Source organism: Pangasianodon hypophthalmus, chromosome 24 (genome assembly GCF_027358585.1).
Source record: "Pangasianodon hypophthalmus isolate fPanHyp1 chromosome 24, fPanHyp1.pri, whole genome shotgun sequence".
Taxonomy (NCBI): domain Eukaryota; kingdom Metazoa; phylum Chordata; class Actinopteri; order Siluriformes; family Pangasiidae; genus Pangasianodon; species Pangasianodon hypophthalmus.
In genome coordinates, this window is record NC_069733.1 from 13,218,889 (window position 1) to 13,236,982 (window position 18,094).

Here is an 18,094-nt window from a genome sequence, read left to right on the forward strand (position 1 = left end):
TTAATTTGCTATTGCCAAACTCCCCAGTGCATTCTTCTTAACAATGTACAAAACTATGTTAAAACAAAGGTTTTGCTTTGTTTTTGATTGATTCACATTTGTAAAGTTTTAATTTACTGGCTGCTTTGGTTGTCGAGTCCACATTTAGACCTCATCTCTTTTGTGCATGAACTTTGTCCTGAAATTAGTATACTGTGTATAAAACAAAATTGCTATATAGTTCACCAAAATACCAGACAAAAACAGCCCTCATATGAAAGCTGCACACTAAACTAACCTCAATATCATTACTTTATTTTAAATCAAAGTGCTGCAGAGTAAAAACAAAACCCGTGCCACTGTCCAATTAAATTCTGCACTCTGCTGTAAATGACATGGCTTTTTAACTTGATTGATTACGGATGCCTTTACACAACTTCGACAAGGAATAACCTCCACTTGTGGTAAAGCATAATAAAGTGTATTGGTTATTTGTGTGAGGACAGAACACATATACAGTAATCTGAACTTACAGAACAAACTTCACAAGCTCAAAAACAAAGTAAACAAACTCACCCCAGTGAAAAGGATTAGCTTTATGTAACAGTGTCTGAGCACAAACAGGCAGTAGTGCAATTAAGTTTGAAAAACAGCTTTAAGTTTGAAAAAAAAAAAAAAAAAGACAGTTCTTTATAAAAGAAGCAATTGTTTCTAATTAATAATTAATTTAAAAAGGCAGTAGGACAAAAATTATACATTAGGCACCTTGTATATGATTGTATGGATAAACACATTATCCATACAGTAATAACCAAAGGCATACTCTTTTGCTATACTGAATATTCAAACAAATATGTTTTTTTTAAAAAATATATATTTAATGCATAAATGTTTACAGGACAAGGCGAACTCCTAAGAAAATATGTTGACTAGGAATTTTTGTATCATGCTTTATATAATTTCAAGTCCATGGTTTCAATGTGTAATCATTACATTACTTCGCTGTTTTACAAGAAGTTGACTAAATCCTTCTTTAGGTATTTATAATAAAAGTAATGCATAAACAAACACTTAATATTCTCTAACGTCCTTTGCAAAGTCAAACCAGCTAGTCATAATATTGAAATAAGTAAAGCCATCTTAACCAGAAGCACTTAAAGCTCTTTTGTCTTTTTTGTTCCCTGTGTTTAAGACAGGCTGTAAACCAGCAGATGGCACCACATCAGACACTTACTATTTTTTTTTTTTTTTGGACGTTCCATCTCAAAAAAAAAAAAAAAAAAAAAAAATTCAACACATTAACTAAGGTATTTTAATAAAAATAAATAAGGCTTATTTTTTGCATATTTGCAAGATTTCAGAATTTCATTTTACATTTTTTCTTGTTTGATTTGGATTTTAACTGTTTGGGTGCATTAACTACCCTCAAACCTTTAAACCATTAAAACTGCACTCAGTAGTTAAGGCACAAGACCAAATGAGGTATGCCCCATAAGGCTGAGTGAAATTATATGCATTATATACATTACATAATATAGCAAAAAGGCAACATACAAAGGCAAAGTTAACAGTATCATAAGTAAAATAATACATAAAATATTCTTTTTTTTTTTTTTTTGCTTGAAAATATGGATTGATTAATTGTCTAGAGCACATTAATTTGGATTAAGCTCTTCTGAATTTCCTCAAACTCCACTGCAATACTAATCATATGAATCAGGTTTTCAACATTTTTTTGCAGCTAAACTTTCACTATGCCCAAATGTTTTTTTTTCTATTGGACATTTACAGTCATACTAGAAAAGTGCTATTCATTTATTAAGGATTTTGTGAAAAAACAAAAACCCTCATACATCACTGACAAGCCATAACTATCCTCATGCCTCTGGTGTTAGAAACAACTGGTCCAATCCATACTGGACTGTGCAACCTTGTAAATAAATGCCTAACCAACATATTACACATACAAAATAAACATACTGCATTCCTGATTTAGCGCTTGCATATATGCTTATATAAAAGTTTAGTTCTTATGGCTCAAGTCAGGGTTCTGATACAGCAGGGTCCACCTACAATACGAACAAGGCTTTATCACTCAGCTCACTTTGAGTTAATTCACTATACAAAGATCTGCTCTTCAGCCAAGCTTAAGACCTCATTGGTCTCATCTTCAAATCACACAGTAACACAGGTACTAGTCAAAGATCTGACCACACCTGTTTACAGTAAGGGTTTATTCATTTTAACCATTTTCCAATTTCTATAATAGACATCCAACCTATTAAATACCATATATAGATTTTTGGCAGTGACACAAACTGTTCATCCAAGCTCCTTATATTTTAAATTCTTCAATCTAGACCCTGCTCTTACAATTTAAACAATGGACCTCATTAATGAACCTTTTAACTTTTAACTTAGTAAAGTTGTGTGCAAATATCATCATAAGCCACGCCAGGCGATTTACAAATGCTTCCGTAACACAGATTTTCTTTATACTTATGCGCATGTGATAAACGGCAATCACCTGTAAATTAGAAAGCGCATTCATGGCACAGCTGATTTGCACTTAGAGACACCCACAAATGGCAAAGCTCTCAGAGCTGAAAATGACCAAATGGTAACAAAAGAATGCCTCCTAATCACAGCATGTATTAAGTCTTCCTATAATTCAGCGCTTGAGCCGTAATAAACATACTCATCTTTCCTCCTTTTACAGGGTGACTTTTCTTTTATCTTTGGTCATAATTTAGGTATTTCTTTCGGATCGATTTCTTTCAAGTCATTAATATGAAATGACTGATTGCCACAAAACCTTCTTTAATTTGTGTGTGTAAATGAAATAAATAAGCAATTTAAACTTGACATTGTAATCCATATATAGGAGTGCCTTATATAAACTTATCTCCAATTATACAATTTGAAGCCGATCAAAGTTCATAAGTGAGTCTCCTTATATGGAAATTTACATGAACACAGAAGCGCTTTTAGGATGCAAACCTCCTTCCAAACTGGATTTTTATGAATATATTCATTGTTTAAATGCTCTTGTTTACAAATAAATTTGTTCATATTCAGGTTGATAACTGAGGCCCATTGTCTTTAGGTCTCAATATAGTACTGCATTTGATTTTTCCTTTTTAGAATTCCTTGAATCTTGCCTTGATGACAGCTTGGTATTTTTCAACCAGCTTCATGATTCATTTAATAAAGTGTGTCAAAATCTTTGACTGGGACTGTATACATAGACACACCTTAAATACACAAGTAAGTCACTCCAAAGCAGTGACCCAAGTCACTCTAAATAGGTCTCCTGTTCCTAAACAAAGCTTATGACTTCACTGCATTCATCATCTTGGCTTGCAAGCTTATCGCTCACCATCAGACTATGTAGAAGGCTTGTGGGTATGGCAGGCTTGGAGCACCAGCTCCGACCAGAAGCAAATGGGAAAGAGGAAGACAGACGCACAGAGGCCCGTGTCAACGCTATTGGCCCTGGCTGCAGGCGGTGGCTTTCAGCCTGCGTATCCCAACATCCCCTGCGCTCTAGCTCACTCCGGAGCTCCTGCACTTGGGCCAGGAGCTCAGCAAGCTTGCTTGTGACAGCCACGGAGCCTCCACCCACGATCTGGCTGTCAGGGATCCAGCGGAGGCAGCGCTGCATCCACAGACGCATGGCTGGTCCAGACAGACACGGCAGCAGCAGGCCGTGGGGATCCGGTGGGCGACGCTGCCAAGCCTCATAGAACTCGCTAGTGGTCCCTGCCACCGAGCTCTCAGGCGACACCATCCAGCGGCTGAGGCGCTTTACACGAAGCAGCTTCTTCAGGCTGTCTGCCTCATCTTTGAAGAAACCCTTCTTGGGAGGAGTTTTAAATGCAGAGCTGGGCAATGACAACTGCCGTTGGTGCTGCTGAGCAAAATTGTAAAAAAATCTGTTATATATAAAAAAGCTTTGTGTATAATATCACATGGTATTTTACACTTAATCATAACTAGGAGTGAACAAAGTGCAGAAAAATTGTACTGAAGTCTGTGCATGGATATTCTTTCAAAATCTTAGCTTAAAAGTGCTAGCCAAAACAAAGTAAATGATATTAACTGAAATTAGAAATCAGGACAAATCCTTAACAGGTTGTATGAAACTCATAAGAAAATATAAAAAAAGGTTAAGGTTAGAGCTATTGGCAGAAAAAATACCTTTTTTCATTTGTATAAAATCAAATCCAACCACACCACCTTTGTTCATTTGAATTCATACAAATGTTTCATGAAATCAGATTTTGTCATTATAGTAACTTTATAATGTGTGACTGCCTGGTTGTTGTATCAATACAAATTGGAAGATATAGTAAACAGATATAGTATAGTTGTAGTACAGTTTATGTACAGATGATTGAAAATAACTGCAGTTTTGAAACAAAAGCACAGTGCTCTGTTCACCTTTCCCCGAGGACATTTGCGTAAGGTTTTCTCTTGCTTGAGCTTCTCGCTATACAGAGGGTTAAAGAAGAGCTGCTGGGCCTTGGAGTCAAACTGCACCGACCAGTCCCACACTGCAGGGCAGGTCAATGGGCCTCTTTGTGAGTACTGCGACTCTGCCTGCCAACAAAATCAAGCAGCAGTAGTGACCAGGAGGTGTGTCTGGTAGAAAGTAATGGACGAGCACACACTTGGGCTAACAACATTACAAGGAGAGAACTGTTTGCTTTTTGGCCTGATGATATGGTACTGTGAACGCAGCATTAGTGTGTTGTTACCTTACTGCCGTACTTGACTCGCAACATTATCAGGTGTTTAATGCGTGTTTGTTCACTCAACTTACAAAATGTCTAAAGTAAGTCAAGTGTCTGATATGCTGCATCACAGAGGAATGCAGAACAACCAGTATAAGCAAGGATAACCTTGAAAAATGCCTAGCCATTCAAAGTCCAATGCCAATCAACTGCTAAACTAAAATGTCAGATAAAAGTCAACCAAAGGTTCTCATTACACAGTAGTAGAGTAGTAGAGTACTTTGTTGATCCCCAAGGGGAAATTTGGCAAATATTAGATATTAGTGCTACCTTCATTGTGCTTTCCCTCTGATGGGCAGAATTAAAGAGGAAAGTGCTGAAGACTGGCACATGCACACTGTCGGACAGGACGGTCAAGTACGTCTCGGAAAACTGGAAGGCTGTGCTGTGTTGTTGAACTAGCTGCCACACACACTCCAGGAAGAGCAGGAAGACTGGGGACTGACACTGGGGAAAACAGAAGTACAATAAACCTTGAATACCTTACATTCAATATAGGTGGAATTTTATTTTTTTTTGGGGGGGGGGGTACTGGTAACAATGAGCTAGAAAAGGAATAAAAACAACTCTCTTAATTCCCTAAGATGAAGATGATCACACTGGAACTATCAAGATGATATATTTGAACAGACAGCATGGTAAAGGCATTAATAACATGCCTTTTAAACATTAATCTTCAGTTATTGAAGTCATCATTCATTCATTCATCTTTAGCTACCACTTTATTCTGGTCAGGGTCACAGTCTATTCCGGGAACACTGGGTGTATAACTTCTGGGCATATAAATCACACACTCATTCACACTTAGGGTCAAATTAAAGTAGCCAATTCACCTACTGGCATGTTTTTGGAAAGTGGGAGGAAACCAGAGAACCTGGAGGAAAAACCCACATGGACACGGGTAGAACACAGAGATGGCAACACTGCACCACTGTGAATCCCCTTAAAATCACTATTGATGATTACATAATGCTGTGCACAAATATTCACCCTGCTTGAACTTTTGCACATTTTGTACTGTTAAAACTTGGAAATGAAATGGATTTAATTAGAATTATATATCATGAATGTACACAAAATAGCCATAATGTTTAGATTAGGGGGGATCAATACAGTCTGCAAAATTATTTACACATAAAAACATTACGTAAATAAACATAAAAGCATACTTTTCCTGTCCCGGACTTGTCCCGGACTTGTCCCAGACTTGTTTTGATAGCTCCTTCATGATACTGTTTGTTCAGCTATGTTCTCTAACAAACTCTGGGGCCTTCCATGAACAGATGTATTTATAATGAGATCACATTTCACTTTAATTGTACATTAAGTGACTTCTGATGGCAATTGGTTGCACCAGAACTAATTTAGGGGTTTCACACCAATTAGATGAATACTTACATAATCACTTTTCCATCTTTTATTTAATTTGAAGTCAAATTTTAACTAATCAGACATGTTTACAAGATGCCTCTGCACATTCGCAAAAACACACTAAGCATGTGGTATTGCTGTGTCTCAAACTACAAACTTAGAAATCTAGAAATCTTTTGAAAATATGGGTTACTTCACATGCATTTCTAACATGCATTCCCTATAAAACCATAAGTGTTTGAATTTAATTTAATAAATTTATAAACTCACCTAAAATATGTTGTTTGTACTAAACCAATCTGCTAGATTATTACACGGTAAAAATGTATACAGTGTATAACCAGCTTATGACAACGGAATATGAAATAAACCACGAATGTTCTGAAGGCATGTCAGCAGCAGGTACGCTGTTGTATGATGTCTCCAAACTGCTCCAAGGTGACAGATATGAGTCACCATGCTGGTCAGGGATATTTCTCTTCTAACTGCTGCACAAATATTACTAAAGCATGTGAACATTGTTGATTCTATACCAACCGTTTGCACGCACATATATACATATGCACAGTTTCACATACAGTCCAGTTAATATAGGCCTTACAGCAGACTCTACTGCTACTACAAGCATCTCTTGTTACTCCATTCTCTTATTAAATCACTTTAATTGTACTTAGTAAGACTGAACTACCTCCTTGTCCTTCTGATGAAGGTGATTACATCGATCGAGGAAAGCATGGCACCCAGCCACCCACTCTTTCTGCACCAGGCCCTGAAAGCCTGTCAGTGTCCTGTAGTGAGGATCCAACATGATCTGAACCAGGCTGGAAATAATGCAGCACAGGTCTGTACCTTCCTCGTCTGGAACACAAAAAGAGGTTTCAACTACTGTCCAACATCAAAAGAGATATCAGGTTTGACTCTGAAACGTGCGTATGGTACCTACCCATTATAAGGACGTTGGTGTTTTCTTTTTCAAGGCACTCTACCACTTCCACTGCTTTATAGAGACACTGTCTGCAAATAAAATCAACATGGGGATTTCTCCAATTATTATTTCAACAGCTTTAGATGTACAGTTGTGTTTGCTTTAAGGCAAAATTACAGATACCTTATAATGTCTAGCCAGCCTGAGCTTTCAAGAGAGGAGAACCACTTGACATCTGACACCCAAAAATCAGTGGAATTATCTGTAAAAGGAAAGGGATTGAAACCTGAGATATATACACAGATCCGCTATGAATATTTAGGTGTTGTTTTTTTTTCAGAACCAGGAAGTGGCTTTTATGAATTAAAGACTCACCAATGAGAAAAAATTGCTTGAACTTGGTATAAGACTGCTGAATGTCCTGAATGGTGGGGAGTGTTTCTGACAGATCCTCTGTTTTAACAGAATAAAGGTGGTTTTGAGCCACAGCCTGAAGCATTCTGCAACAAAGTAAACAAAAAAGCATTTTAAACAGGGGAAATGAAAATAAGCAGTTTTACAGGATAAAAACAGCAAGGGAAAAAAAAGATTGATTGTCTTTGTACATTTCTTTAGCCAGTGAGCTGTTTGGTTTGTCAGTGGTTCTGTACCATTTTGGAAATAACTGTAGCTAAACCCATACTAATGAGCTGTGACTTTTTGGGGCTACATTAAAATCTAATGGAAATATTTTAAATACATTAACTCAGAACATGCACTTGAACAGCAGACTGTTCAAGTGCAATGGTGAGACTTAAATCATAACTTTATGATAGAAACACTGTATATGATGGTTAATCATGCGTACCTCTCCATGTAGGCCTGTACGACCCCATCTTCCTGACTTGTGGGCACAGAGGAGGATTTAAATAAAGCACAGCCACTATGGTGGGACCAGCACCAAATCTTCAAAACAAAAGAATTAAAAAAAAAAATACATGAATGACAGTTATAATAACCTCCACTCTTCTGGAGAGGCTTTCCACTAGATTTTGGAGAGTGACTGTGGGGATTTGCTCATTCAGCCACAAGAGTATTAGTGAGGTTGGGCTCTGATGTCAGGTGAGAAGGCCTGGTCATCAACCTTGGCAATCCATGTCTTCATGGACCTGGCTTTGTGCACAGGGGCATTGTCATACTGGAACAAGTTTGGGCCTCTTAGTTCCAGTGAAGGGAAATTGTAATCCTACACAAAGACATCCTATACAATTGTGTGCTTGTAACCTTGTGGAAACAGTCTGGGGAATAACCATATATGGGTGTAATGGCCATATAGTGTATCTTTGGTGCTATTTTCATGTTTTAAACATACATCCCCCTGGATACTAGAAAACAGACTTTCTCATGAATGCTGTACTATGGAGATTCAGTGAGGAAGTGTATATTTCCAGCTGTCACTTACTTACTCAGAATTTATAGTTAAAGTTACAAGTCAATTTGCACATCCATTTCAAGTAATTATTTTGTTTCACACTGGTTTTGTTTAACACTTTTTTTTTTTTTTACTGAAGCCACAGATTGTAAGCAGAGAATAAACACATACTTCTCTGTCCGTTTGTCTTCAAACAGTCTGTTTTTGTCATCAACTTTTTTTTCATCATTTCACTAATCAGACCAGAACGGGAAAAAAAATCTATGAAAGTCTGTGAAACCTTTTCCTTCTTTACTGAGCTTTCTTCAGCTTAATAATTTACATAAATGCATGTGATTGGCCACAGCAACCCACAACAAAGGAGTCGCAATGGTTCCTGTTTAAAAACACTAGAGTTGCTCAACCGTGGCCATTTTTTCATGCACCAGTTGGTCCTGCTACTGCACATTTCGAATGTTCCGTTTAATCTACCATAATTATTTGCTGGGTCTGCATTCAGACTGCCTTAGACAAATATCAAATATAAAACAGAAACACTTACTGGTAACCCGTTTCCTGGGAATTTATCTAAATCCTCATCAGTGACAGCTGCTGGAATGATGAAGTACTTTGGTAATCTACAAAGAAATGTGACCATTATGTGAACTGAACTAATAACACAAAAATCATTATTGATAGAAATCTCTAAGAATGACAGTGATCATAAAACCACTAAGTGTAATACTGCAATTAGATCAAACGGTGTCGATTCTTAAATCTATTTCATCGAGAAGTCATCGCTTACTTTGTGGAAAGTTCAAAGTTCTCATTTTTAGTGACTATTCTACAGTTGCCTTTGGTCCTTTTCATTTCTTGCATCCATTCATCTGGTGAATCGAACATAACAGTCTTCTGTGCTGTATGTATTGCTGAAAAGTCAGAGTCAGAAAGGACACATCCATATTTAATTACATTAGTATGTAATGACTAGATGCTATAGTTAGTAACCGATTTAGTTACATTTTGAGAGAACTCTAGTATTTCGCCCCCCCTCCATTTCTTGATGGAGGTCTATTTGAAATATTTTGACCACATGTTAAATATTTTTAGCAAAGGTGTGAAAATCAGACAGCTGTTCTGCCAGTTGGCTGCGAGTTTGTAGACTGTGTAGGAGACTATATGACAGTACTTGAGATTGTATCACAGTTGTAGGCATGTCAGATGTGACAGCTGCATAAAAGCATCAAGGTTTTGGAGCTCCTTTTTTGGTAAAATGCTAACACAGAGTGGGGGGGAATAAAAAACAAATGTGCAAAATGTATTTTCCTGCTTTTCTCTTGATCACCTTCCCAATGATGAGCAGTCACTACAATTTCATTATTCTTTAAATGCATAATTTCATTTTTATTTTGATTATGTTTAATGTTATTACTCAAAAATGATTGATGATTATATTCTTTTAGACATACTTCCTGACTAGCAATGTATGAATATAAAATGAGGTAAATTTGTTTATAACCTCATATAAAAATGAAATTAATACCATTTACATGAATTGAAAGTACATTTAAGATGAAATTTGATACCTCGACATGTTGCATGAGCATATGAAAAAGCAAAGACACATTTCAGAGACTTTGGCTCCAGGCAGTGGTGAACAATACCCCGAAAGATCTAATGCAAAAAAAAAAGGGGGTGGGGGGTGTCACACTCATTAGTTTGAATTCATGTTAAAACTTTATCTGTATGAAAAGATCTAATTACCCTTTTGGAATCCTCTTCTTTGGTATAGGTTAAGCAGAACTGGAAGACACGCAGGTCTTTACAGTGAATGATGATTTTTGATGGATATTTATTTGCCAGAACGCCTCCAGTTATCAACTTTTTCTTCTCATCATAAACTGTAGAACAGGTGAGAAAGTACACTGTTAACCCTTAAGAATTAAACTACTGAAAATATTAATGGAAGACATGTGACATGTGATATTCTGACATAATCACTATAAAAAGAATAATGAGGAAAATATTAAGTTTTTTTGTTTTTGTGTAACTACCTCCGTAGACAAGGTCCACACACATTAGAGGAATGTCGTTATCTCCATAGAGCTTATTCCTGAAGTGTTGGGTCTGCAAAAAAAAGGACACAATAGCATTTCAAAGACTTACAGGAAAATTCCACACTGAACCACTTAACAAGTGATCTTCAACAAGGCCCAAGGTTTATTTTTTTAAAAAACTTTTTTAGTTTAAACTTCTTTCATCTGCATGTTGGTCTATCGGTTAACAGTTTCCTACATTACCCACATCAGTGGGATTTTGCCATTGCTTCATCTTCTCCTAAAGCGACCGATGCAGCAGCGCTTTAGTCTTTTAGTCTGCCCAGCTCTCTCTCCTCCCCATCTGTACACTCTGCTCAAACAGATCAGCTTCCAAAGCTTCAACTTTCACGCTAATACCACCACCAACACCGTCGCACTCATCATCTCATAGATCACCAACTAGCCAAACTGAGTCTCTGACGTAACTCAGTGTTCAGTATAAACATTTAATGTGCTCGAGGGTGGAGTTTTCCTTTAACATAATGTGAGCTGTTTTTTTTTTTTTTTTTTTTTTTTTTTTTTTTAAACATGTATATGAAAAATGCAACAAACACAAATACACGGATAGACAATGAGTTAATGTCTCCGAGCAGGGCTGTACAGATGCTATAGTTATTGCAGCAACAGCACAGTGTTTTCTTTCTATCTGTCTTCAAACAGGGTGGACATTTCCTGCTGCTTGGCTGAGTAGACGGGTTTATTTTCACACCACTCGGTTGTTTGTGAACGCAAACCAAAAATGACTCTATTAAGACTGCACTTCCTACTTTTGCACAAAGTATCAGATCAACTTAAACTTCACCCAGTGAAACTTCTCAGTAGTCACTTACACACACATCATACTTTAACACCCCTGGTAGTACTACAAATGGATGATTTTACTTTAAATATGCAAGAAAAATTGAATACAAGTGGGACAAGAAACCTGAGCTAGAACTAAATGAGCTGAATTGAAGCACTAAGATTGACTATTATACAAACATGACAGATTATGTTGAGTAGAAATGCTGGTAGGTTTGGGCTCAGACATGGCTCAAACAGTTATCAGTCTCTAAATAGTGTCCTGGATGTAGCCTTTGTGGTATTTTGATGTACACATGTTCATATTTAGCAAGACAGCTTTAATGGTGACTGTATTTGCAACCACACTTACTCTGGCAATGAATCACACACTCAAGTTCCTGAAATGGCACTTAAAGTAAAAGTAGTCACCTGACATAGTTCCTCTTTGGCACTTACTTTGTATTTATAACAGACTTGGTTAGATAAACATAAAAGGTGCACTGCAAATTTTAGATTAATAAAATCACATACAAGACATATCACCTGCATGTCACCGTATCTGCTATAATAACACATCTAGAGTGTGTTCACAGTTAATGTGTGTTATATTCAATGTGTAATATGAGCTCAATAGTCCAATTATCATTAATCCAGGGTTACACTGTACAATTTTAGTATTCGGTTATATCTTAAAATTCAGTTGACTGGAATTCAGGACTCTATACGTACTGATAGTAGAGTGGAACATAAATATGAACATGTTTAGTAACCAAGTGTCTATTCGAATGAACTGAAAGGTTAATACCAAAAGTTGAAAGTGGAATCTACTGGAATCTACACAAATCTCCAAAAACTAAGCAACATATAATACCAATATTATAGGAGTACTCAGGCCAAAATAAAGAATTCAACTGTCAGTACATCAGTATACACAGCACCTCTTACATTACTGATGGAGTAATCTCCACAGCAAGATTTCACAGTTTTAATACTGAAGAAACTGCTTCTGGTACCTTTAAGCTGGAAGTAAACTTTGAAGAACAACCGTCCTGCATGCATGCAAGCTGCTTGATTTCTTTTTCTGCTAACTTCCTTACTAACAAATGCAGATCATGGAAGATTCTACAGTTTTTTTTTTTTAAACGGTACACGGTTGTGATCATTTATTTATATATCTAGTTGTACATGTCTGAGCCAGAGTACACCCCCAAAAAAAGGAACAGCACCACCACCACCCAACATCAACACCATCACTACCACCTGCACCCATCAACACCACCACTACCACCACCACCCAACATCAACACTCAACATCATCAACACCCATCAACACCATCACTACTACCAACACCCATCAACACCATCACTACTACCAACACCCATCAACACCATCACTACCATCAACACCATCCCTACCATCAATACCATCACTACCACCACCACCCAACATCAACACCCATCAACACCATCACTACTACCAATGCCCATCAACACCATCACTACCATCAACACCATCCCTACCATCAATACCCATCAACACCATCACTACTACCAACGCCCATCAACACCATCACTACCATCAACACCATCACTACTACCAACACCCATCAACACCATCCCTACCATCAACACCATCACTACCATCAATACCCATCACTACTATCAATATCCATCAACACCATCTACACCATCAATACCCATCAACACCATCACTACTACCAACACCCATCAACATCATCCCTACCATCAACACCATCCCTACCATCAATACCCATCAACACCATCACTACTACCAACACCCATCAACACCATCCCTACCATCAACACCCATCAACACCATCACTACCATCAATACCCATCATCACCATCACTACCATAAATACCCATCACTACTATCAATACCCATCAACACCCATCACTACTACCAACATCCATCAACACCATCACTACCATCAACACCCATCAACATCATCACTACCATCAATTCCATCACTACTACCAATACCATCAACACCATCCCTACCACCAATACCCATCAACACCATCACTACTTCCAACACCCATCAACACCATCCCTACCATCAATACCCATCAACACCATCACTACCATCAACACCCATCAACACCATCACTACCATCAACACCCATCAACACCATCACTACCATCAACACCCATCAACACCATCACTACCATCAACACCATCACTACCACCTGCACCCAACACCACTACCACCCAATACCCCCAACAACACCACCAACAACATGAAAAATACCATATTAACCATATGATGGAATGCCTCTTTAAGATGTATTTCAGCACACAATGAGCAGTAAGTCATGGAAACCCTGTCCTGCATCCTTACCATCTCCTCCAGCGGTGTCTCATCACTGATAAAAGAGACACGAAAATTAGTGCAGAGGAGCGTGCCGAAGATTCCCCGCTGAGAGACGTCATCCTGTGTGTGTTTAAGAATGGGGCTTGCACTGCAGAACACAACTTCCCCTGAGGATCAAGACATTGAAGGAGAACACATGAAACAACTGTAAAGAGACAATCTAACGCTCAGTCCAATATTTGTAATGGGACACTAAAAACATTCCTGTGGTTAGAAGTGCTAGTCTACATTTAGTTAGAATACACTAGAAGCACTGATAAGGACTATACTGTTAAGTACTTAACAAAGAAAATTATAATAAGTGTTTACCTGGTAGCAAGTCAGGATGCCTCTCTTTCTTTTGTGGTTCTTTCTCAGATTTTATTTCCTGTGCAAAGATTCAATCAATCCATTACGTTCTAACAAATATAAGTAGCATTTGATATACACTCACATGCACCAGCATACGTACACATCATATGGCACCTCGGGTACATTTCCGTTTATTACTGTACCTCACAGCAAGAACACTGAATGATGGCAGTCTTCAGAAAAGACCATCAACACACATCACATCACATCAACATCAGCTTCAGCCAGTGCAATGAGAAAAGTACAGTGAAGAGAGAAACTGTCTGAATAATTAACAGCACCAAATATCAAATCCAAGCATCATATAGACAGAAACCAAACCAAAGAAGGTGAACGGAGACCTAATCTCTATACTGCATCACTGTCACATCCTTTAACTAACCTGTTCCTTGGCTTAGTAACCAATTAACCCAGAAAGATTTCTCCAAGGGAAATGGCTCTGAAGCATGTGGTTCTCTAAGGTTGCTTCCAGTTGAATACAAAATAAAACTTATGTTTGCATACCACTTGGAGAAAATGACAAGGACAGTAAAGTAATTCAGAAGAAGCAGCCTTTATTTTTCACATATACATTACAGCACAGTGACATTCTTTTTTTCTTCACATATCCCAGCTTGTTAGGAAGTTGGGGTCAGAGTGCAGGGTCAGCCATGATACACCGCCCCTGGAGCAGAGAGGGTTAAGGGCCTTGGTCAGGGGCCCAACAGTGGCAGCTTGAATGTGCTAGGATTTGAACTCATGACCTTCTGATTAGTTACCTAGAGCCTTAACCAATGAGCCACCACTGCCCCAATATCAATATCTTCATATCAACATAAGATATATAGACAGAGCTTATCAAGCTAAGATAAGATAAGAAGATATTTAGCATGTTACACCTTTCAGATTATCATTTAAAGATGATTTATGACTTCTTGTTGGATCTTTTCAAACTTTTTTTGTTGTTGTTGATTAAGTTGTCATCTTGTTGCAGGATACACCCACATTTCATTTTCATCCAGAATCCATGGGGATGCAAACTTTTGCACTTGTGTATTTATGGACATGATGCCATCTATGTTTATGTCACCGTTGGACAATGAAAGTTTTCTACATTTAACCTAAGTGATGTTTTTTTTTTTTTTTTTTTTTTTTTAAACACAGACATAAGGAAAGGGCAAGCCAGAAAAACAATAGCTCAGCATCCTGCACGCTCAGCTACTTCCAAAGAGGGAAGAGATTACAGCAGTTTAGCTACTCCAGCATCGTCTGATCACAGGACACACACACACACACACACACACACACACACACTCACCTTCTCTCTCTTTCTCACACATACCAGATGTACACACACACACACACACAATATACACATATACTCTCACACTTTTTCTCTCTCTCACACAGACACACGCTATACACACATACTGTCACACTCACTCTCTCTCTCTCACACACACACACTATATACACACTTGCCCTCTCACTCTCGCGCGCACACACACACACACACACATCAGATATACACATCTACTCACTGTCACACATGCTTTCTTTCTTTCTTTCTCTTTCTCTCTCTCTCTCTCACACACACACACAAGATATATATACATGCTCTCTCACTCTTTCTCTCTCCCTCACACACACACACACACACTGTCACACTCTCTCTCTCTCTCACACACACAAACACACACACGTTATACATACATACTGTCACACTCTCTCTCTCTCTCACACACACACACACACTATATACACACATGCCCTCTCACTCTCGCACACGCACACACACACACCAGATATACACATCTACTCACTGTCACGCATGCTTTCTTTCTTTCTCTTTCTCTCTCTCTCTCTCTTTCTCTCTCTCTCACACACACACACACACACACACACACACACACACTATACACACATGCTCTCTCTCTTTCTCTCTCTCACACACACACACACACACACAATATACACACACACTCTCTCACTCTTTCTTTCTCTCTCTCTCTCTCTCTCTCACACATACACGATATACATACATACTGTCACTCTCTCTCTCTCACACACACACACACCAGATATGCACATCTACTCACTGTTACGCTTGCTTTCTTTCTTTCTCTCTCTCTCTCTCTCTCTCTCTCACACACACACATACACACACACACACACACACACAATATACACACATGCCCTCTCTCTCTCACACACACACACACGATATACACATATGCTCTCTCACTCTTTCTCTCTCTCTCTCTCACACACACACACGATATACATACATACTGTCACTCTCTCTCTCTCCCTCACACACACACACAATATACACACACACACAATATACACACATGCCCCCTCTCTCTCACACACACATACATACATACACACACACACACACGATAATACACACATGCCCCCTCTCTCTCACACACATATACACACACACACAAGATATACACACATGCTCTCACTCTCACGCACACACACACACACACCAGATATACACATCTACTCACTGTCACGCTTTCTTTCTTTCTTTCTTTCTTTCTTTCTCTCTCTCATATACACACACACACACACACTAAATGAAGTGAATGTTAGTACAGGAGTCACATGCAGCAGTAACACTGTTTGCCTTTTACAGCTGTCACATTTAAACAACATAAAAACATAAAACCAGCTCGACAAATATCACAGCTAAAAGCCTGAACCGCTATTACTTTATTAAATGAGTACAACAACTGAAATAATCCAAATTATTATCCTTCTCTGAGGTGAAAAAATGACTAGACAAATAACATGTAAACATGTCCACTTCCATGTCGTGCTAAAGTGTCAGGCTAAAAGCGCTCCCAGTGTCGTGCTCCAGCATCAAACTACTCCCTTACTGCTGTGTGTAATAACCGACAAACAACAACAACAACAACAACAACACAAGTCGTACCTCGGGCGTAACATAAGACACGAACGACGGCTTGGCGCTTTTCGCTCCTCCGCCTCCCAAGTTCAACATTTCGGCGCTTCCCGAAGCGGCCAGGTGACAGAGCGGGAGAGCGCGAGCTCCGCTTCCCTCGGGCTGCGCGAGTTTCCGCGCGTGAACGCGAACCTGTTGGACCGTAAACCACGCCCGTGCTCCGCTGCCGCCTCAGTCGGTCGTGCGTCAGCTAAAGCCCATCAATTTCATTGGCTTTCGTGGCTGTCAATCAAACCTCGGCTTTCATCTACTTCCTCAACGAAGGAGCGAATGAAACGCGCACACAAACGCGCGCGTGCACACACAAACGCGCGCGCGCGCGCATATGCATTTATTTATACATATAGAGAGAGAGTTTATATATTATTATATATTATATATATATATACAGAGGTTTGATAAATCACATATAACCTCATATTTCTCTCATATAACAAACACTTGACTTTGTCAGGCAACAGTAATGATAGTGTAATAATACACACTGTATATTTTCATATTATCATATACGCTGATTGACTGAGCGCTGTTGAATTCTGGATTCTGATTGGTCAGAAGGTGTTGATTAATTTTCTATAACAGCAGCTCGGACAGCAGTTCCGGGTGATATTACTGTGCTTTTAATATTATCTAATACATTCTATAATAATAACTCACACAGCGACTTGCATGCCAGACGCTTCACATAAACTGCTTTAATTTAAAATAATAATAATAATAATAATGATAATAATAATAATAATAATAATAATAATAATAACCGGGTGTAATTGTTCACGTGAAGTTTTTTGTGAGGAGGCTTTTATCTGACATTTTTTGAAGGAGTCTCCAGTGTCAAATTAAGTTTTTGGACACAGGAAGGTCTTCAGGAGGGCTTTACAGTTCCTCAGCATCATGACAAGATGCTTTTTTTTTTTAAAAAAATCTTATTAACTTCGAGAAAGAGAAAAACCTAGAGGCTGGTAACAAAAACCTACATAATTAAATGGCACTACAAATGGATACAACTACGTAATTCTTTAATAAGTTAAAAAAATGGTTAAT

The 18,094-nt window shown here is 38.3% G+C and overlaps 1 protein-coding gene across 2 annotated transcripts; it reads right to left on the reverse strand.

Moving 5' to 3' along the window:
* Nucleotides 1-273: 273 nt before the first annotated feature.
* Nucleotides 274-17,272, reverse strand: mtmr12 (myotubularin related protein 12). Of its 2 annotated transcripts, none has more exons than XM_034299160.2 (16): nt 17,021-17,272; nt 14,050-14,107; nt 13,708-13,847; nt 10,516-10,588; nt 10,226-10,362; nt 10,048-10,135; nt 9,267-9,390; nt 9,024-9,099; nt 7,919-8,016; nt 7,447-7,571; nt 7,255-7,333; nt 7,090-7,160; nt 6,835-7,004; nt 5,046-5,222; nt 4,423-4,581; nt 274-3,892 (listed from the first exon to the last, which is right to left on the reverse strand). In XM_034299160.2, the coding sequence occupies exons 1-16, from the start codon at nt 17,087-17,089 to the stop codon at nt 3,299-3,301; spliced, it is 2,238 nt and encodes a 745-aa protein (XP_034155051.1). In that variant the 5' UTR covers nt 17,090-17,272; the 3' UTR covers nt 274-3,298. The 2 variants fall into 2 exon arrangements, with proteins under 2 accessions (XP_034155051.1, XP_034155052.1); XM_034299161.2 differs by having other exon boundaries at nt 274-3,889; nt 17,021-17,270.
* Between the last annotated feature and the right edge of the window lie 822 nt (nt 17,273-18,094).